This window comes from Chaetodon auriga, chromosome 14, assembly GCF_051107435.1.
Source record: "Chaetodon auriga isolate fChaAug3 chromosome 14, fChaAug3.hap1, whole genome shotgun sequence".
NCBI classification, from domain to species: Eukaryota; Metazoa; Chordata; class Actinopteri; order Chaetodontiformes; family Chaetodontidae; genus Chaetodon; species Chaetodon auriga.
In genome coordinates, this window is record NC_135087.1 from 7,644,189 (window position 1) to 7,667,500 (window position 23,312).

Genomic DNA, 23,312 nt, shown 5'->3' on the forward strand with positions numbered 1-23,312 from the left:
GATGCATCACTGCTCCTCACACTTTAAGTTCTTGTGTCACAGAGAGTCTGAACTGTTTTCATGCACTCAGACTGAAAACTGCATCAGGATGATGTTGCCAATAACTCTGATCGTCATGTTGGGTTTTCTGAGTCAGGGTGAGAGATTTTCAACATGTTCAGAGTAAATTCAGTCGCTTCTCTCGTCTTCACTTTTGCTTTGAACATGTTTGTTGTTGTCTTCTTTTAAAACCTGAGCTGCTGCTTCAGATGACTTTAAACATGTTCTTCTTTCCTCATTTCAGAGTCTTCTGCCAACAATTTTCTGACTCAGACTGACAAATTCAAGTCTGTTAGTCTTGGAGGGACTGTGACCATCAGCGCCACAGGGAGTTCAAATATTGGTGCTGATCTCAGTTGGTACCTTCAGAAACCTGGACAGGCTACGAAACTTCTTATATACACAACCTCAAATCGCTTCTCAGGAACTCCGTCTCGATTCAGAGGCAGCAGATCTGGTTCTCAATACACTCTGACCATCAGTGGTGTTCAGGCTGAAGATGCTGGAGCTTACTACTGTCTTGGCGACCATGGTGGTGGAGTGTTCACACAGTGATTCAGAGCCGTACAAAAACCTCCTTCAGTTTGACTGAAATGAAAACGGCCTGCTGCAGGTGCAGAGGGTTGATGAAGAGACTGATGATGAGGATAACTGGTCCAGTGAACACAAGAGTCATCAAGCAGAACCACAATGAATCTAAATAAAACTGAAACAAATACAGATAGTTTCTAAAATGCAGCTTCAAGTTAATATGCAGAATTAAATTTAAACAACAAAAGAAAGTAATCACTGATTGCCACAAACATTCAACTATATTGACATTGACAGTTTGATATTAAGAAGCATAAAAATGTGATTTTACACCTCCATTCAAATAATTCAAATCCACGTTGTCTTGAGTGTGTTGAGAGCAGAGAGATGATTTCCATAGAGAGGAGGCTTTGCATGGTCAGCTGATCCTCCAGTGAACTGAGAAGGTTTATAGTCCTGTGAGTTCAACACTGCAGGACTCACATCTGTCAGTCAACACAGCAGAAAGCACGAGCACCATGACTCTCATCACCATCCTCATCTGGACGCTGGCCTGCTGCTGTTTCACAGGTTCATTCTCTCAGCAACATTTCAAACATGATGTGCTGCCTTTTCTCTCATTTCTTTCTGCTGATCAATGAATGATTTGTTTTTGTCTGCAGGATGCAGCGGTCAGGTGACTGTGACTCAGCCTCCAGTAGTGACATCGACTGCAGGATCCACTGTCACTGTCACCTGTAAAACCAGCAAACCTGTTTACAGTAATAACTACATGTTCTGGTATCAACAGAAATCTGGACAGCCTCCAAAGCTCCTAATAAGATATGCAAGCACACGAGAATCAGGAACACCAGCTCGGTTTAGTGGCAGTGGAAGCAGCTCCGACTTCACTTTGACCATCAGTGGATTTCAGACTGAAGATGCAGCAGTTTATTACTGTCAGAGTTACCACAGTGGTTATGTGTTCACACAGTAATTTGTAGCTGTACAAAAACCTCCCTCAGTCAGACTGCAGAGACACTGAGCTGTTACAGCAGGAACCGACTGCAGCTGCTGAAGAGGAAGAGACTCTGACACAGACCACTGAACACAGAGCTGACAGTAACCTCACCAAGCACAAACTACACATTCACACTCATATATTTTTCCTATTTTAATAACTGTGATACTATCGTTTTTATAACCAACATCTCATGTATGTTATGTTGTTTTGACTTAAAGTTACTTTTATTCAACCAGCAAGTTGTTCTTGATTGAAATGACACAGGCGTCTCCCAGAAGATAGTAAGACGATGTACAAGAGGCATCATCGTGGCAAAAAATATTTCTTAACTTTTATTTACATTTGAACAAAAAGTGGCATTTCCAAAATTATCTACACCCTTTGCAAACTGTCCCAGTCTATGGGATAATCCAAAGTTCTATACCATTCCACATAGTCCAAGCTGTTCTAAAGCATCCTAATTCCCCTGATTCATTGGGAACAGCTGTTTTAATACACTCAAAAGGTGAGAAACAGCAGCTCTCTGCAGTTGGTTTGTGGACAGTCATGGATGAGACAATGGAGCTCACTGAGGACCTGCGGCTGCGCAGTGTGGCTGCTCACAAGTCAGGAAAGGGCTATAAGGCCATATCTAAATGTTTTCAGGTTCCAGTGGCTGCAGTGCAAAGTATTATTAAAAAATACATGATGTTCCGCACTGTGCAAAATCTCAGATGATGTTGTTGGAAGCCCAAAGTGACACCTGTGCTGGCCAGGAGGATAGTGATAGAGGTGAAAAAGGATCCAAGGATCACCACCAAGGCCATCCTGGTGAATATGGGCTCTGCTGGTGGCAACGTCTCAAGGCAGACAGTCCAACGGACACTGCACACTGCTGGGTTCCACGGACGCAGACCAAGGAGGACGCCACTCCTCCAGATAACGCACACAAAAGGCCGCTTGGCCTTTGCAAATGCTAATCTGGACAATGAAGAAGACTTCTGGTCTTCTCTTTTATGGTCAGATGAAACAAAAATTGAATTGTTTGGCCACAATGATGTATCCTTCATTTGATGTCAAAACGGGTTAAGCCTTCAACCCCAAGAACACCATCCCCACTGTCAAACATGGTGGTGGGAACCGAATGCTTTGGGGGTGTTTTTCAGTCAATGGACCAGGGAAACTAATCAAAGTAAATGACACCATGAAAAAAGAGCAATACATCAAGATTCTCAACAACAACATCAGGCAGTCTGCAGAGAAGCTTGGCCTTGGGCACCTGTGGACATTTCAGCACGACAACGAGCCAAAACACACAGCAAAAGTGTTGAGGAAATGGTTAGCTGACAAAAACATTAACGTGTTGCAGTGGCCCAGCCAGAGTCCTGACTTGAACCCAATTGAGAATCTGTGCAGGGAGCTAAAGATCAGGGTGATGGCAAGGAGACCCTCCAACCTGAAAGAGATGGAGCTCATCGCTAAACATGAATGGGCAAAAATACCATTGGAGACATGCAAAAAGCTGGTCAGCAATTGTAGGAAGTGTCTGTCACATAATGTGGGATTCTTAGATTACACAAAAAGGATGGCTGGAGTCACAAGGACTGAAGAGCCGTGCTTTTATTTACAGTGAAAAAAAAAACAAGAAAAAGTGACCCGTGTGGCACCGCAGCACCCTTCACAGTTCACTGTGTGGCATCCCATCACCTCTCCCTCGAGTGCTTTGTTGGTCAGAGCATTAAAAGGACTAAGCCCCTCCCCAAGCCCAAACAATTTCCAATTAGCACCCAAAACTGCTGTTTCTGGCCACCACACATTCATAAACAGGTTCCACCTTAACCCCACTAACACAATACCAACACCCAAATCATCACAGCCAAAAAAAAAAATTCTCATTGTCCCTGACTCTATTTGACCACAACACAACTTGATATTCCTTCTGACCCCAAATCTCCCCTCCACTCAGAGGAACATGGTATGGCCAGCACCATTTCCCCACCACATAAGGCGGCTGCTTCAGCTGCTCTGGTTCCAACCCCAGGCACAGAGGAAGAGAGCACCAGCATGGCAGCAGCAGCACTGGTAACCTATGATTGAATAAAGAAACTGAAGATAACTAAGCTGATGTGTAGTGTAATTCTTTTATACTTTTGTAGGAAATGTGTATATGATGTTAATACCTTTAGGCCCATGTGGTGTGTGCACTCACCACAGAAACAGCGGGGAACTATGTGTTTTCTGAACCGGGGATGTATGAAAGCCTGAGTGTTAGCTTCACCATGTGCCACCTTTGTCATGCGACGAGGCCTTCGTCACAGCGTCTGATTTCTGGAATAGCCAATAAAGGCTTTTCCATTGATTATTGAGAAGGGTATGAATAATTGTGGGCTTGACTATACATCAGTATCACTTGCATTTCCATTAAGGAGACAAGTGAGGACAACACACCTGAGAACATGGGAAAGCAGGCAGGGGAAGAAAACAGAAATACAATTTGGTGTATCGTCAGGAGTCTCAGTCATTACCACATGGATTAACAGACAATTCAGCAAGTGGAGAGCTGGTGTTTATTCACTGTGGCTGCAGGTGAGTCTTGATTGAATGATTGAGTGCAGATGCGTTCAGGGGAGGAGGAGGCCGAGCCCAACCTGTCAGCCACACCCTGCAGGGAAACACACTCACACCAGAAAGACAGACAGGAGACAGAGGGAGAGGACAAACACAGAACATGGAAGAGAAAAAGGAGGGAAAACTGCAGATCACCACAGTCTGTTAAATATGAAGCTACGGCCAGTGGCCTGTTAGCTTAGCTTGGCATTAGCTTAGCATTTCAGGCTTCTTGGTGCTTAAAAATGCCTTTAGACTGGAAGCAGAGGTAAACAACTAGTCTGGCTCTATTCCTGAGGTTAAAAAAAAAACAAAAAAAAACAAAAACTAAAATAAGCATAACAACACCTCTGAAGCTCATTATATTCCATCGTTTTACAAAATGCCGCCTTAAGTTGAATATGCAGAATTAAATTTAATCTTTTCAAGAAAAGAACTGCTTTCAGAAAATATCCACTGAGAGCAACATTCAACAGTATGAACATGAAAAGTTTTTCATTCAGCAGCATAAAAAATCTGCTCTAAAACCAACATTCAAAGTGTGTTGAGAGCAGAGAGGTGATTTCCATAGAGAGGAGGCTTTGCATGGTCAGCTGATCCTCCAGTGAACTGAGAAGGTTTATAGTCCTGTGAGTTCAACACTGCAGGACTCACATCTGTCAGTCAACACAGCAGAAAGCACGAGCACCATGACTCTCATCACCATCCTCATCTGGACGCTGGCCTGCTGCTGTTTCACAGGTTCATTCTCTCAGCAACATTTCAAACATGATGTGCTGCCTTTTCTCTCATTTCTTTCTGCTGATCAATGAATGATTTGTTTTTGTCTGCAGGATGCAGCGGTCAGGTGACTGTGACTCAGCCTCCAGTAGTGACATCGACTGCAGGATCCACTGTCACTGTCACCTGTAAAACCAGCACACCTGTTTTTAGATACAGTAATGTAGACTATATGCACTGGTATCAACAGAAATCTGGACAGCCTCCAAAGCTCCTAATAGAATATGCAAGCAAACTTCATTCAGGAACACCAGCTCGGTTTAGTGGCAGTGGAAGCAGCTCCGACTTCACTTTGACCATCAGTGGAGTTCAGACTGAAGATGCAGCAGTTTATTACTGTCAGAGTTACCACAGTGACCCAGTGTTCACACAGTGATTTGTAGCTGTACAAAAACCTCCCTCAGTCAGACTGCAGAGACACTGAGCTGTTACAGCAGGAACCGACTGCAGCTGCTGAAGAGGAAGAGACTCTGACACAGACCACTGAACACAGAGCTGACAGTAACCTCACCAAGCACAAACTACACATTCACACTCGTGCATTTTTTCCCCCCCATTTCAAAAATTGTCACGCTATCATTGTTATAACCAAATCCCCATTATGTTCATTTTCCACATAAATCAGTAACATTTGCATTTCCATCATGAGATCAGAAAGGTTTAAAGTCTTTCATTGTGACTGTGAACAGAAGCAAACTGATTGAGTCATTGGGCTCTACTTTCGTCCCCGCCGCTGGAGAAGCACAGGGTGCGCACCCTGCGCAGTGGTATTTTCGCTCAGCACAGAGGGGCGCGCAGAGGGGTGCACGTATTTATTACTTATTAAGTATTTTGGTAAATCGAGGCGCACAGAGGTCCTCCAGAATGGGCGTTGTGGCGCAGTAAGGGGAGGTGTCGGCAGGATCAGCTTTCCATTTCCGTCCCCGCCGGCGGTGTAAAAGTGCGCTGAAAGCTCGCCACCCCAGACTTGGTCAACTCTGTGCGCAAGCGGCGTGCTGCTGGGCAAGTGTATTTTCGTAAACTGGCAGTCGTTCGCCCACCAATACCTCACATGCAATTGTCCACAGTGTCTGGCATTTCACTGCGATCAACAATTAGCAACAGCCACGATTCAAGCAATTGTCGGAGTCAGCACATACAGTCAGACCTAAATTTCTATATTTTGATCAGTATCTGCGGCGCCACCGTGCCGCAGATACTGATCACGTGCTGCACAGCAAGATGGTCGCTGGTTCGATCCCCGGGTCGGGGTCAGGGCCTTTCTGTGTGAAGTTTGCATGTTCATCCCGTGCATGTGTCGGTTCTCTCCGGGCACTCCGGCTTCCTCACACAGACCAGAAACATGCTCATTAGGTTAATTGGTGACTCTAAATTGTCCATAGGTGTGAGTGTGAATGGTTGTTTGTCTGTCTATGTTGCCCTGCAATCGGCTGGCGACCGGTTCAGGGTGTACCCCGCCTCTCGCCCATTGCCAGCTGGGATAGGCTCCAGCACCCCACAACCCCGAAAGGGATACGCGGGTATAGAAGATGAATGAATGAATGAATGAATGATCAGTATCTCATCTGACCGCATCGCAAGCGCCTTCGGCACGCGTAATGGTCACTCAACCTGACCGAATGTACACAGGTGAAACAGGGATGCAAACTAATCAATTAACGTCGCTGTGCCAACCAGAAACAGCCCTGACATCCTACAGAGCATATATTCCGCATCTATCTCAGAGCACTCGAGAGACAGAGAGAGACAGACACACAGGAAAATGGAAGTGATGATCGTTGTCCGCTATGACCCACATCATTCCATTCCAAATACAAATGTTATCATTGTAATGCTTAAAGTTATCTACAAAGGCCACTGCGAGCCTGGACCTTCCGGACCAGTATGTCAGTCTCCTCCTGGGAGAAGTTTGGGCGACGGACAGTTTCCTGCGTGGGCTCAGTCATCCTCGAAACTTGCCATGCACCTCGCTAGCAGCGTTTATAAAGGTGAGGCGAGGAGCTGATGTGATTGATGAAGATTGGACTGGGCGGTGTCAGACCCACTCCACGCCTTCTCCCTTCCCCCCTTCCGAGTTGCACCGCTGCGTGGGACTGAGATGAGAACGGGGAGTAGATGCGCCTGCAGCAGTGCACGAAAATACCAAAATGTGTGCCGCCACGCCCCATCGGCGAAGCGCACCTGACTTTGCGCCGCGCCAGTGGCGGAAACGACAATAGAGCCCAATGAGTTTCCAAGCTTGAGGAGGAGTTGAGGGGGAGTAGGCAAGATAAATGTAGATCCAGTCCTTTCCAAGGACGCAGACTGACAGGGCATGACGGAGACAAGTGAGGGCAACACACCTGAGCACAAAGGAAAGCAAGAACCAGGACGGCAGGCAAGCAGGAAAGGGAGGACAGCTGAAATATACTTTGCCGTTTCTTATGGAGTCTCAGTTACTTCCTTGTGGATTAACAGACAATTCAGCAAGTGGAGACCTGGTGCTTATTCACTGTGGCTGCAGGTGAGTCTTGATTGAATGATTGGGTGCAGCTGCGTCCAGGGGAGGAGGAGGCCGAGCCCAACCTGTCAGCCACACCCTGCAGGGAAACACACTCACACCAGACAGACAGACAGGAGACGGAGGGAGAGGACATGGAGAGAGCCATCCTACAAAACAGATGCTGCAGATATGTTTGGACAAGGACACAACATACAAAGAAAGTTTCAGCTAGACGGGAAATCAAGTTACAAGAGATGGGGGAGTGTATGATCAGAAGATTGACGATACTGTTGTGTGGCCAGTTCGACCTGTCTGGATATCAGAAAACCCTTGTGTTGACCTTGAACTGCTCAGAATTAAGCACAGTAATAAGAATGCTGATTTCATTGATGAATATTATAGTTACACAGACCAGAAATTAAAGAATGGGTTCAGATTTTTACAAATGGATCAAAGGATCCTCAAACAAACGCAACACGGTCTGCGGTTGCTGTGCCCAGTTACAAAGTAGGATTCAACAAGAGAACAAGACAATGCAGCAAAAGGGAGACATCTACATGCAATACAAAACAGAGTGAGTATAACAAGAAGTACACAAGAGGAAGGAACAAGTCACACTAAGCAGACTGAGAGTTGGCCAAAAGCAACCTTAACAGCGCACTTTTCATCATGGGAAAAAAAATCCAACAGGCCTTTGTGATCAGTGTCATGAGGCTGAGACTGTAGAGCAGGGGTATTCAACTAAAATTCAAAGAGGTCCGGTTAGAGAAAATTTCCTAAAGCAAAGGTCCGGAACATCATAATGTCATAACGTTATGATATGTGTGATATATATACTGAAGTAGCCTAGTAGTTGTATCAACATCTGCATGTAATCAACATCTGATCAAATAAAGAAAGTACAATTCAAAAACATTTCGACAGTATTTATTGTCACTTAACATTAAACCAGGCAGATTTGAATTTAAAAATGAAATAGAGAAAATAAAATGTTTTTTGAAAAATTGTGCATTATAAAAGAAAGTGTTTAATTTTAGAAAAAGTAAAAGTGAAGCAACAGCTTGAATATTCCTTTTTCTTTGTTAACTTTCACATCTTAACAGTCTCAACGAATTTGAAAATAACAGCTGAACAGTTACACAGTTTCTCTTTCTTTCCCGCTTTTCCCACTCTCCACACTTTTTGTTGTTCTTTCTAACTTTCTAATTTTCTATCGTTTCTCCGTTCGCTTCTCACTCCTCATCTGACTGCAGTCAGAGTTGCTATGTTTATCGTCCGCAATGCAGAGATGCGACTGGCTGGGTAGCATCACGTGGGATGGCTTAACTCGCATGCAATTGGTTTGTGCGTTTCCTGAGCCGCTAAACCGGTGCCGTAAAGACTAGAAAAGTTGCGCCGGTTAAAATATAAGTGTCCCGTCAAAATTTGAAGTCCCTTAATAATTTACTGGATATAGGTCCGGGTCCGTATAGGACGGTGTCTGGGTCCGGACTCGGACCGCGGTCCGCCTGTTAGTGACCCCTGCTGTAGAGCATATTTTCATGTCATGCAAGTATGGTATGAATTCCAAACTTAAGGAGTAAATGATCGTCAAGATGATTAAGTGTGGCTCCACCTCACCTCTACTCTTTCTGTTTCACATGAACAGGTGTGTGTTTGCCTTCTTCACTATATTTGCATGACTTTGATGCATCACTGCTCCTCACACTTTAAGTTCTTGTGTCACAGAGAGTAAAAAAACAGAATTAAATTTCAATCAGAAAATAGTTGTTAGAAAATAATCAGTGATTGCAACAAATGTTCAACAGTATTAAGACAAATAGTTCTTAGTACATATATATATAGTTTGCTGTGACATCTACACTCAAATAATTCAAATCCACGTTGCCTTGAGTGTGTTGAGAGCAGAGAGATGATTTCCATAGAGAGGAGGCTTTGCATGGTCAGCTGATCCTCCAGTGAACTGAGAAGGTTTATAGTCCTGTGAGTTCAACACTGCAGGACTCACATCTGTCAGTCGACACAGCAGAAAGCACGAGCACCATGACTCTCATCACCATCCTCATCTGGACGCTGGCCTGCTGCTGTTTCACAGGTTCATTCTCTCAGCAACATTTCAAACATGATGTGCTGCCTTTTCTCTCATTTCTTTCTGCTGATCAATGAATGATTTGTTTTTGTCTGCAGGATGCAGCGGTCAGGTGACTGTGACTCAGCCTCCAGTAGTGACAACGACTGCAGGATCCACTGTCACTGTCACCTGTAAAACCAGCGAACCTGTTAACAGTGACAGTGATGGAGACGATATGTTCTGGTATCAACATAAATCTGGACAGCCTCCAAAGCTGCTAATAAAATATGCAAGCACACGAGAATCAGGAACACCAGCTCGGTTTAGTGGCAGTGGAAGCAGCTCCGACTTCACTTTGACCATCAGTGGAGTTCAGACTGAAGATGCAGCAGTTTATTACTGTCAGAGTCTCCACATTACAAACAGTGGTGCAGTGTTCACACAGTGATTTGTAGCTGTACAAAAACCTCCCTCAGTCAGACTGCAGAGACACTGAGCTGTTACAGCAGGAACCGACTGCAGCCGCTGAAGAGGAAGAGACTCTGACACAGACCACTGAACACAGAGCTGACAGTAACCTCACCAAGCACAAACTACACTAAACAAAAATATCAACTCAACACTTTTGTTTTTGCTCCCATTTGTCATGAGCTGAACTCAAAGATCTAAAACATTTTCTATATACATAAAAGACCATTCTCTCTCACATATTGTTCAGAAATCTGTCTAAGTCTGTGTTAGTGAGCACTTCTCCTTTCCAAAGATAATCCATCCCACCTCACAGGTGTGGCATATGAAGAATATTGCATAGGTGTGCCTTAGGCTGGCCTCAATAAAAGGCCACTCTAGAATGTTCAGTTTTATCACACACCATGCTGAGGGAGCGTGCAATTGTCATGCTGACTGCAGGAATGTCCACCACAGCTGTTGCCCGTGAATTGAATGTTCATTTCTCTACCATAAGCCGTCTCCAAAGGCGTTTCAGACAATTTGGCACTACATCCAACCGGCCTCACAACCACAGACCATGTGTAACCACACCAGCCCAGACCTTCAGATCCAGCATGTTCACCTCCAAAATCGTCTGAGACCAGCTACCCGGACAGCTGCTGCAACAATCAGTTTGCATAACCGAAGGATTTCTGCACAAACTGTCAGAAACCGTCTCAGGGAAGCTCGTCTGCATGTTTGTCGTCCTCATCGGGGTCTCGACCCGACTGCAGTTCATCGTCGTCACCGACTTGAGTGGGCGAATGCTCACATTCGATGTCGTCTGGCACGTTGGAGAGGTGTTCTCTTCACGGATGAATCCAGGTTTTCACTGTTCAGAGCAGATGGCAGACAGCGTGTGTGGTGTCTTGTGGGTGAGCGGTTTGCTGATGTCAACGTTGTGGGTGGAGTGGCCCATGGTGGCGGTGGGGTTATGGTATGGGCAGACGTACGTTATGGACAACGAACACAGGTATATTTTATTCATGCCATTTTGAATGCACAGAGATACCACGATGAGATCCTGAGGCCCATTGTTGTGCCATTCATCCATGACCATCACCTCATGTTGCAGCATGACAATGCACGGCCCCATGATGCAAGGATCTGTACACAATTCCTGGAAGCTGAAAACATCCCAGTTCTTGCATGGCCAGCATACTCACCAGACATGTCACCCATTGGGATGCTCTGGATCGGCGTATCGACGACGACAGCGTGTTCCAGTTCCTGCCAAAATCCAGCAACTTGGCACAGCCATTGAAGAGGAGTGGACCAACATTCAACAGGCCACAATCAACAACCTGATCAACTCCATGCGAAGGAGATGTGTCACACTGCGTGAGGCAAATGGTGGTCACACCAGATACTGACTGGTATTCTGACCCCCTAGACCCCCCCCCCCCAATAAAGCAAAACTGCACATTTCAGAGTGACCTTTTATTGAGGCCAGCCTAAGGCACACCTGTGCAATAATCATGTTGTCTAATCAGCATCTTAAAGTTGGTCACCATCCCTCAAACCAAGTGTTTCGCCTGTTGGCTCTTTGGATAATCCTGATTTGCTGATTTGCTGATGAGATGATCATTACAGTCGAGGCAGAAAATCAAAATCTCGAAAGACAGCATTCAGCCTCATATAAAGTGGGAGATTACTGAGGTAGAAAAACTGATTGAGTGAAATTTTAAAATCATCACCGCAAATCTCCAGTTAGCTCACATTGAGTTTAGTGTTGAACCAGTCTGCCAACAGGGGGTGCTATAGATATGTTAATGGGGAAGGAGAAGATAACATAAAACATGAAGAAGTGAAAGGAGACTGTTGGCAATGAAAAGACAAAACATAAAGAAGAGAAAAAAGTCGACGTTATCTAGATGGACCTTTAATGTCTGAATGATGGTCAAGATGATGAAGTGTGGCTCCACCTCACCTCTGCTCTTTCTGTTTCACATGAACAGGTGTGTGTTTGCCTTCTTCACTGTATTTGCATGACTTTGATGCATCACTGCTCCTCACACTTTAAGTTCTTGTATCAAGCAGAACCACAATCAATCTAAATAAAACTGAAACAAACTCACAGACAGTTTCTCAGATGCAGCTTCAAATTAAAATGCAGAATTAAATTTAAACAACAAAAGAAAGTAATCACTGATTGCCACAAACATTCAACAGGATTAATACTAACAGTTTTATATTAAGAGGATAAAATCTGCTTTTACACCGACATTCAAATAATTCAAATCACCGTTGCCTTGAGTGTGTTGAGAGCAGAGAGATGATTTCCATAGAGAGGAGGCTTTGCATGGTCAGCTGATCCTCCAGTGAACTGAGAAGGTTTATAGTCCTGTGAGTTCAACACTGCAGGACTCACATCTGTCAGTCAACACAGCAGAAAGCACGAGCACCATGACTCTCATCACCATCCTCATCTGGACGCTGGCCTGCTGCTGTTTCACAGGTTCATTCTCTCAGCAACATTTCAAACATGATGTGCTGCCTTTTCTCTCATTTCTTTCTGCTGATCAATGAATGATTTGTTTTTGTCTGCAGGATGCAGCGGTCAGGTGACTGTGACTCAGCCTCCAGTAGTGACATCGACTGCAGGATCCACTGTCACTGTCACCTGTAAAACCAGCAAACCTGTTTATAGCACCAGTAATTTACATCTTCTCTCCTGGTATCAACAGAAATCTGGACAGACTCCAAAGGTCCTAATAAAATATGCAAGCACACGAGTTTCAGGAACACCAGCTCGGTTTAGTGGCAGTGGAAGCAGCTCCGACTTCACTTTGACCATCAGTGGAGTTCAGACTGAAGATGCAGCAGTTTATTACTGTCAGAGTTACCACTACATAAACAGTGCTCCTCTGTTCACACAGTGATTTGTAGCTGTACAAAAACCTCCCTCAGTCAGACTGCAGAGACACTGAGCTGTTACAGCAGGAACCGACTGCAGCTGCTGAAGAGGAAGAGACTCTGACACAGACCACTGAACACAGAGCTGACAGTAACCTCACCAAGCACAAACTATACAATCACACTCATATATTTGTGTGATTTATATTTTTCCATAGTTTTATTTTTATTCCATATCAAAAACTGTGAAACTAACATTGTTATAATAACCAACATCTTATGTTCATTTTCCACACATTAGTATCATTTGCTTTTCCATCACTTTCCACTGACATCCTAATCCACTCTGAACTCTGAACATATCATTTATTCCTTTGAACAAACACATTAATCTTTGTCAGAGGTTGTTCATATGTTGCTGACTGATGCCACTCTCATCTCTGACCATTGAACATGAGACTACAGCCAGTGGCCTCTTAGCTTAGCTTTGTGTGATGACTGGAGTCTTGGTAACCATGGAGCCTGGCTCCATCCAAAGGTACAAAAATCAGCTGAACATCACCACTAAAGCTCAGAGACGCACATGTTGCATTTTGTTTGTTGAGTTTAATGAGTTTAATGATCTTTCCAACAGAGTAACACAGACGAATGTGAGAGATCCAATCATTTGAGCAGACGGTCAGGCCAGGGGGGACAGGTCCAAGAGGGAATCAGCTGAAGTTATAAAAGCATTTAATTTCTTGCTGCTCTTCATGAGATAAAAGACCAAACACTTCATCAAGTTGTTCATCACTTCAAGCTTTATTAGCACAAACATCAACCATCAACATGACAGTTATGAAGCACACTCACATCCAGCTGCTGAGCTACACACATTTCTCTCTAAGTTGTTGTTGTCCAACACTTTACAGCAGTGTTGTTCTCTGTCACACAAAGCTTTAGTTTCCTCTGCAAACATTAAAAGTCATATTGATGAGAGCAGCAGGTGTGTTCCTCCTGCTGCCCCCCAACACACACACACACACACACAGAGCTCCTGTCGTGGGCTCCAGCCAGCCCCTCTAGGCCTGACACTGGCTCCTGTGGAGGGACTGGGTCTGGCTGTGGCCCTTATGGAGGACCTTGCAGGAGTACAGCTCTCCTTGCATCCAGCGCTCCTTGCTCAGGCTCAGGGTGCTGCTGCTGCTGTAGCGTCCGCTCTTCTCCTCCTCGGAGCTGCTCAGGACCCCCTCTGTCACCTGCGTGCCGTCCACCTCCCAGCTCACCACGGCTCCCTCAGGAGAGTAGCCGCTCAGCAAGCAGGCCAGCGTGGCCGAGCCCCCGGAGAGCTGCTCAGAGGAGGGGGGAAGCAGAGAGACCGAGGGCCTGACCGTGGAGCCAGCTGGAGGGGAGAGCAGAGACACACCAGGAGCAGATTAACTCCCACTGTAAGACACACAGCTGAACACGACACACTGACCACACATGACAGAGGTTAACACGACTGTGGACGAGCTGTGAGTGTAAATATAAAGAAATATTGAGAATAATGATGAAGAAATTAAATCTTCATGTCTAATTTATAATGTTTGACAGTAAATAATTCATGCCTTCAATGATTTTCTTGTTTTTCAAAATGTAATGTCTGTATCCAGTTAAAGACTTTGTCATCTGTCTGTTTCACTTCCTTTTCACCACTTTAAACTAACGAACTGTGAACACAAACTACAGCTGGACTGCATGAACATATAAAACTCACTTATTTGTTTTATAAACAGATTTCATTTTAATAACAGTTTGAATGTAAAAAAAATAAGACATCTGATGTTATTTTTTAGCATTAAACTTTTCCTCAGACCAATTCCACAAGCACATTTTGTCTAAGAAAAAGCCAATTGAAAATAAAACATGACAAAATGTAACTTATTTGGCATTTATTTAACCTTAATATTATCAGAAACACAAAAATAAAGTGAATCTTTGCACAATGAAAGCCAAATTGTGATTTCAGCAGAGCTCAAGAAATAACAATAAATATATACAATATTTCAAACTCCTTCATTCATTTCTTATGTAATAAGCTCATTTTACACAATTACGTTTGATCTTTCATGTTGTAGAAATGATAAATCTGTGATACTTACAGTCAATGATGAGTTTGGTTCCTCCACCAAAAGTCCACCACAGTGATACAAACTGATGAAGTGGCCGTACAAAAACCTCCTGCACTGTCAACAAGCATCTATACACTGAAAAAAGTCTCTGATGAAAATAAAATGACATGTTTCTGAATCTGCAAAGCATTTCAAATGATATGGATTGAAATTATTGTATAAATGAAGGTTATTTCTTTCATTTTTCTTTAGTTTTCTGCACCAGACAGACAAATGATGACAGTCTTCTTGTAATAAAGTCATTTTTCTCACAGTTTTCGATCAGGTGATACTTGGTTTAATGACCATGATGCTTTTTAAAAATAATAATTTCCAAACTCACAATGAGCAAAAGTGAATTCCATTATTTATCTGCAGTGAACCCTGTCAGTAAATGAAAGGCAGACAAACAGACACATCATACCAACCACAGTGGACACAAACTTCTCCTTAAATCCTCAACTGCACTTGTAATATAAATATTTCCTTGTGTTCCATTAAGATCATAGATGGTGTCAATCCAAACAGTATTTCTCCTGATTTTGTGTCCCACGTTGCCTTGAGTGTGTTGAGAGCAGAGAGATGATTTCCATAGAGAGGAGGCTTTGCATGGTCAGCTGATCCTCCAGTGAACTGAGAAGGTTTATAGTCCTGTGAGTTCAACACTGCAGGACTCACATCTGTCAGTCAACACAGCAGAAAGCACGAGCACCATGACTCTCATCACCATCCTCATCTGGACGCTGGCCTGCTGCTGTTTCACAGGTTCATTCTCTCAGCAACATTTCAAACATGATGTGCTGCCTTTTCTCTCATTTCTTTCTGCTGATCAATGAATGATTTGTTTTTGTCTGCAGGATGCAGCGGTCAGGTGACTGTGACTCAGCCTCCAGTAGTGACATCGACTGCAGGATCCACTGTCACTGTCACCTGTAAAACCAGCAAACCTGTTTACAGATGGGGTAATGGCAATGAGGAGATGCACTGGTATCAACAGAAATCTGGACAGCGACCAAAGCTCCTGATAACATTTGCAAGCACACGAGAATCAGGAACACCAGCTCGGTTTAGTGGCAGTGGAAGCAGCTCCGACTTCACTTTGACCATCAGTGGATTTCAGACTGAAGATGCAGCAGTTTATTACTGTAAGAGTACACATGACATAAACAGTGCTTGGGTGTTCACACAGTGATTTGTAGCCGTACAAAAACCTCCCTCAGTCAGACTGCAGAGACACTGAGCTGTTACAGCAGGAACCGACTGCAGCTGCTGAAGAGGAAGAGACTCTGACACAGACCACTGAACACAGAGCTGACAGTAACCTCACCAAGCACAAACTACACATTCACACTCATATATTTTTCCGATGTCAAAAACTGTGAAACTATCATCGTTATAACCACCAACCCATGATGTTCATTTCCCATGTACATCAGTATCACTTGCATTTCCATTACAGAGACAGGTGAGGGCAACGCACCTGAGCACATAGGAAAATCAAGATTCAGGATGGCAGACAAGCAAGCGAGGGAAGAAAGCTGAAATATACTTTGACGTTTCTTCAAGAGTCTCAGTCATTACCACATGGATTAACGGACAATTCAGCAAGTGGAGAGCTGGTGCTTATTCACTGTGGCTGCAGGTGAGTCTTGATTGAATGATTGAGTGCAGCTGCGTTCAGGGGAGGAGGAGGCCGAGTCCAACCTGTCAGCCACACCCTGCAGGGAAACACACTCAGACCAGACAGACAGACAGACAGGAGACAGAGGGAGAGGACAAACACAGGACACATCAGGGGAAAAGGAGGGGAAACTGTGGATCACCACAGTCTGTTAAATATGAAGCTACAGCCCGTGGCCTGTTAGCTTAGCTTGGCATTAGCTTAGCCTCGCATTCAGGCTTTTTGGACTGGAAGCAGAGGTAAACAACTACCCTGTCCAGAGGTAAAAATATAATCAGCACATTATATTCCATCGTTTCACAAACAAAATATCTATGATAATCACAAATGTCCATGGATGCATTGGTGTGTGAGGAGGGAGACCTTGTACTCAATCCTAGTGGAGTCGGAAAGCCAGTGGAGTGAGTGGAGAATGGGGGTAATGTGCTCATGTTTCTGCACTCTCATCAGGATCCTAGCTGCAGAGTTTTGGATATACTGAAGCCTCTGGAGACTCTTGGTAGGGATCCCAATGAGAAGTGTGTTATGGTAGTCCGGCCTGGAGGAGAAAAAGGCATGAAACAGCTTTTCGGCATCTGAGAGGGAGAGAATGGGGCGGAGTTTGGAAATGTTGCGGAGATGGTAGAAGGAGGTCTTGCAGAGGTGATTCCTGCGTACAGGCAGAAACTAAAGCTCTGCAAACCTGTAGTGAGGACATCAAGGAAGTGGACCAGTGAGGCTGTGGAGGATCTCCAGGCGTGTTTGGACTCTACTGACTGGGATGTGTTCAGGACTGCTACCAACAGTCTGGATGAGTACACGGAGACTGTGACGTCCTACATCAGCTTCTGTGAGGACTGCTGTGTTCCATCACGCACCAGGGTGAGTTACAACAATGACAAACCCTGGTTCACAGCCCAACTCAGGCAGCTAAGGTTGGCAAAGGAAGAAACCTTCAGGAGTGGGGACAAAGACAGATACAAAGAGTCGAAGTACAAGTTTAGCAAGGCGGTGAAAGAGGCTAAACGACTGTACTCTGAGAAGCTCCAACACCAATTCTCAGCTAACGACTCTGCGTCTGTCTGGAAAGGGCTCAGGCAGATCACTAACTTCAAGCCTAAAGCCCCCCACTCCATCAACGATCGACGCCTAGCCAACGACCTGAACCAGTTCTACTGCCGCTTTGAAAGACAAAGGGACAGTCCAGCAACCATCCCCCACGACACCTCTGAACAGCTCCAGCTCCAGTCACCTCCACCAATGCCCACCTTAAAGGCCCCCCCTCCCCCTCCCCACCCACCTCAGTGACGACTCTTTCCATCCATGAAAGGGACGTCAACAGACTCTTCAGGAGACAGAACCCCCGGAAAGCAGCTGGACCGGATTCTGTCTCCCCATCTGCCTTGAAGCACTGCGCTGATCAGCTGTCCCCAGTGTTCACAGACATTTTTAACACCTCACTGGAGACATGTCACGTGCCAGCCTGCTTCAAGTCTTCAACCATCATCCCTGTTCCCAAGAAGCCAAGGACCACGGGACTTAATGACTTCAGACCCGTCGCCCTGACCTCTGTGGTCATGAAGTCCTTTGAGCGCCTTGTGCTCTCACACATCAGAGACATCACTGACCCTCTCCTGGACCCCCTGCAGTTTGCCTACAGAGCCAACAGGTCTGTAGACGATGCAGTCAACTTGGCCCTCCACTTCATCCTCCAGCACCTGGACTCCGCAGGAACCTACGCTAGGATCCTGTTTGTGGATTTCAGTTCTGCCTTCAACACCATCGTCCCAACTCTGCTTCAGGAGAAGCTCTCCCAGCTGAGCGTGCCTGACTCCACCTGCAGGTGGATCACAGACTTCCTGTCTGACAGGAAACAGTGCGTGAAGCTGGGGAAACACCTCTCCGACGCTAAGACCATCAGCACCGGATCCCCCCAGGGCTGTGTTCTTTCTCCTCTGCTCTTTTCCCTGTACACGAACAGCTGCACCTCCAGTCACCAGTCTGTCAAGCTCCTGAAGTTTGCGGACGACACCACCCTCATCGGACTCATCTCTGATGGCGACGAGTCCGCCTACAGGTGGGAGGTTGACCATCTGGTGACCTGGTGCAATCAGAACAACCTGGAGCTAAATGCTCTAAAGACAGTGGAGATGGTTGTGGACTACAGGAAGAACTCAGCCTCACCCGCCCCCATCACCCTCTGTGACTCCACTATTGACACTGTGGAGTCTTTCTGCTTCCTGGGAACTATCATCTCCCAGGACCTCAAGTGGGAGCCGAACATCAGCTCCCTCATCAGGAAAGCACAGCAGAGGATGTACTTCCTACGGCAGCTGAAGAAATTCAGCCTGCCAAAGACAATGATGGTGCACTTCTACACAGCCATCATCGAGTCCATCCTCACCTCCTCCATCACCATCTGGTATGCTGCTGCCACCGCCAAGGACAAGGGCAGACTGCAGCGTGTCATTCGGTCTGCAGAGAAGGTGATTGGCTGCAATCTACCATCTCTTCAGGACCTGTACGCCTCCAGGACCCTGAGGCGTGCAGAAAAGATTGTGGCTGATCCCTCTCACCCCGGACACAAACTCTTTGAGCCACTCCCCTCTGGCAGGAGGCTGCGGTCCATCAGGACCAAAACCTCACGCCACAAGAACAGTTTTTTCCCGTCTGCTGTCAGCCTTACCAACAAGGCCCGGAACCCCCCCTGACACTCTTCACATTCCACCTCGGACTCATTCTGTCACATTGAGTGATATAAATATAACTCTATGCGTTACATTAACGCTCAACTTGGAACTCTTTCTGAAAAACAGAACTGTGTTTCTAACAATAACAGACTTGTGTATATATATTTAAATTGTTATTTTTTATGCTCTTATTTTAGTAGATGTGTCATATTTTAGTAGATGTGTCATGCACCAATTTCACCAGAAAAAATTCCTCGTATGTGTAAAAGCATTCTTGGCAATAAAGCTTTTTCTGATTCTGATTCTGATTCTGATTCTGATTTATATGAGCTTCAAAGGTGAGTTGGGAGTCCATTTTTACACCAAGATTTGTGACTGTTGATGAGAGGGGGATGTTGGATCCAGAAAGATGCTGGTTATGGATGATGATGTGGTCTGGTGAGGGGTACCAACCAGAATGGCTTCGGCTTTGGAGCTGTTGAGTTGGAGGAAGTTGTGCTCCATCCATACCTTTATCTCCTCCAGACAGGTGGTGAGTTTTGATGGGGATGACTGTGAAGGTGGGATTGCAGCTGTGGCATTTACATAGAGCTGTGTGTCATCAGCATAGCGGTGGAATGAAACAATCATTGGGTCTTCTCTCCCCTACATTTAGGACATCACACCTAAATGCTGCATGTCCCGTGCCAGAAACATCATCAGTGACTCCCCACACCCCCACCATGGTCTGTTCTGCAGTATTCAGTGCAGGACCACCAGGTTCTGCAACAGCTTTTTCCCCCCAGGTCATCAGACTGCTGAGCTCAAAATGAGCATATTTGCATTTCTGTTAACACCTCAGGTCAATGAATGAGTTCAGATGAGGCAGAGTCTGTTGTCCTGAGCTTGAGTGTGAACAGGTCCAAGGGTGGTAACAGGTGAGGGCCAGGCACCTGAGTACAAACAGGAAACAAACAGTCAGGAAGGCAAGACAAAACAGTGACAAGAGTACAGAACATGATGATCAGGTCCGATCGATACCACGCAGCAAGACAGATGGTACGAAGAGTAGTGATTGGAACCCGGGTGCTTATATACTGAGTGAGCAGGTGGGTCTTGATTGATGATTGCATACAGGTGTGTTCAAGAGGCCGAGCCCAACCTGCCAGCCACGCCCTGCAGCAACACAGACACAGACTTGACCCACAAGGGACAGACAGACAAGAGACAAGACCTTTAATGTCTGAGTGATGATCAAGATGATGAACTGATGCAGTTTGCCAGCAGGGGACGCCATTTGTCTGTTAATGAACCCAAAGTCATGTGGGACAAACGTAAAACAGGAACGCTGAAGAGAAACAACTTGAGAATTCCAAACTTAAGGAGCGACCTTGTCTGGATAAAAGGCTGAATGATGGTCAAGATGATGAAGTGTGGCTCCACCTCAACTCTGCTCTTTCTGTTTCACATGAACAGGTGTGTGTTTGCCTTCTTCACTTTATTTGCATGACTTTGATGCATCACTGCTCCTCACACTTTAAGTTCTTGTGTCACAGAGAGTCTGAACTGTTTTCATGCACTCACACTGAAAACTGGATCAGGATGATGTTGCCAATAACTCTGATCGTCATGTTGGGTTTTCTGAGTCAGGGTGAGAGATTTTCAACATGTTCAGAGTAAATTCAGTCGCTTCCCTCGTCTTGACTTTTGCTTTGAACATGTTTGTTGTTGTCTTCTTTTAAAGCCTGAGCTGCTGCTTCAGATGACTTTAAACATGTTTTTCTTTCCTCATTTCAGAGTCTTCTGCCAACAATTTTCTGACTCAGACTGACAAATTCAAGTCTGTCAGTCTTGGAGGGACTGTGACCATCAGCGCCACAGGGAGTTCAGATATTGAAGATGATCTCAGTTGGTACCTTCAGAAACCTGGACAGGCTACCAAACTTCTTTTATACACAACCTCAAATCGCTTCTCAGGAACTCCGTCTCGATTCAGTGGCAGTAGATCTGGTTCTGACTACACTCTGACCATCAGTGGTGTTCAGGCTGAAGATGCTGGAGATTACTACTGTGCTGGCTACCATACTGATGGAACGTTCACACAGCGATTCAGAGCCGTACAAAAACCTCCTTCAGTTTGACTGAAGTGAAACGGCCTGCTGCAGGTGCAGAGGGTTGATGAAGAGACTGATGATGAGGATAACTGGTCCAGTGAACACAAGAGTCATCAAGCAGAACCACAATGAATCTTAATAAACTCCAACAAATTCCCAGTTGCTGAAGTGCAGCTGAAAATTAATATGCAGAAATATATGTTAGAAAGTAAACAGTGATTGCAAAAAATGTTCAACAGTATTAACACTAATAGTTTTACATTTAGCAGCATAAAAATTTAGCTTTTACACCTACATTGAAAAGATTCAAATCCACGTTGCCTTGAGTGTGTTGAGAGCAGAGAGATGATTTCCATAGAGAGGAGGCTTTGCATGGTCAGCTGATCCTCCAGTGAACTGAGAAGGTTTATAGTCCTGTGAGTTCAACACTGCAGGACTCACATCTGTCAGTCAACACAGCAGAAAGCACGAGCACCATGACTCTCATCACCATCCTCATCTGGACGCTGGCCTGCTGCTGTTTCACAGGTTCATTCTCTCAGCAACATTTCAAACATGATGTGCTGCCTTTTCTCTCATTTCTTTCTGCTGATCAATGAATGATTTGTTTTTGTCTGCAGGATGCAGCGGTCAGGTGACTGTGACTCAGCCTCCAGTAGTGACATCGACCGCAGGATCCACTGTCACTGTCACCTGTAAAACCAGCAAGCCTGTTTACAGATACAGTAGTGGAGCTGAGGATATGTCCTGGTATCAACAGAAATCTGGACAGCCTCCAAAGCTCCTAATAAAACTTGTAAGCACACGAAATTCAGGAATACCAGCTCGGTTTAGTGGCAGTGGAAGCAGCTCCGACTTCACTTTGACCATCAGTGGAGTTCAGACTGAAGACGCAGCAGTTTATTACTGTCAGAGTTACCACAGTGGTGGAGTGTTCACACAGTGATTTGTAGCTGTACAAAAACCTCCCTCAGTCAGACTGCAGAGACACTGAGCTGTTACAGCAGGAACCGACTGCAGCTGCTGAAGAGGAAGAGACTCTGACACAGACCACTGAACACAGAGCTGACAGTAACCTCACCAAGCACAAACTACACATTCACACTCATAAATTAATTGTTTTCTCTCAAAAGTATTTTAAATCGCTTTGTTGTCTACAAAGCAGACAAGTGTTGCCTCAACATTGGTAGGCCTGGCCCATATTATCAATTACGGGACTCAAAGTACAGACCAGGAGACAAGAGTAAGAAACCAAACCAAATTTATTAACAATAAGCATAACAGAAAACACACTCATAAGGAGCGGAGAGAACAAACAAAAGGTGCACTCGATGAGAGGAACAAACAATTTCTCCACGTGGGAAGCTGAGGCCTGGCAACGGCTGAACGTGGCTGGTAGGCACTGCGAACAGACAAAGCACAGGTGAAACACAAGAAAAACCACCAGCTAAAGACAGAGATCGCAACTAGGCAGAGACTGGAAGTACTCACTGAGCTCGGTTCTGGATGACTCGTGGGAGAGATCAGGATAATCAGGTAACCACTCTAGCTCCGCCTCTTCCATTAGTACCTGAACTCGAATCAGGCTCATGTGCTCCAGGTGCACTGCCTGAGAGGCGGAGTCAGCTGGGTGCAGAGAAACACCCAGCTGAGACAGACAGACACATAACACTGGGGTAAAGGGACACAGAGAACACTAGGAGCAGACAGATCGAACCGATCTTCACCAACATACTTTCACAAAATCGGTTGTTCATGGGTTTATTGTCAAGATGAAAACAAGCATTCTTGATATTTTTCTGTCACTGTATCACGTTCATTATGATTTAAAAGAAATTACATTAGAGACACGAATATTTACAAGATCAGTCCAAAACTTTTCATTCTCCACAGAGAGGAG

At 45.2% G+C, this 23,312-nt stretch overlaps 1 gene segment (V, D, J or C); it reads right to left on the bottom strand.

Moving 5' to 3' along the window:
- Positions 1 to 13,898: 13,898 nt before the first annotated feature.
- LOC143331873 (Ig lambda-2 chain C region-like) lies at positions 13,899 to 23,145 on the bottom strand. The segment is given in 5 exon segments: positions 13,899 to 14,218; positions 14,961 to 15,012; positions 22,759 to 22,814; positions 22,904 to 23,038; positions 23,130 to 23,145. Coding segments are annotated over 5 exon segments (579 nt in total).
- Between the last annotated feature and the right edge of the window lie 167 nt (positions 23,146 to 23,312).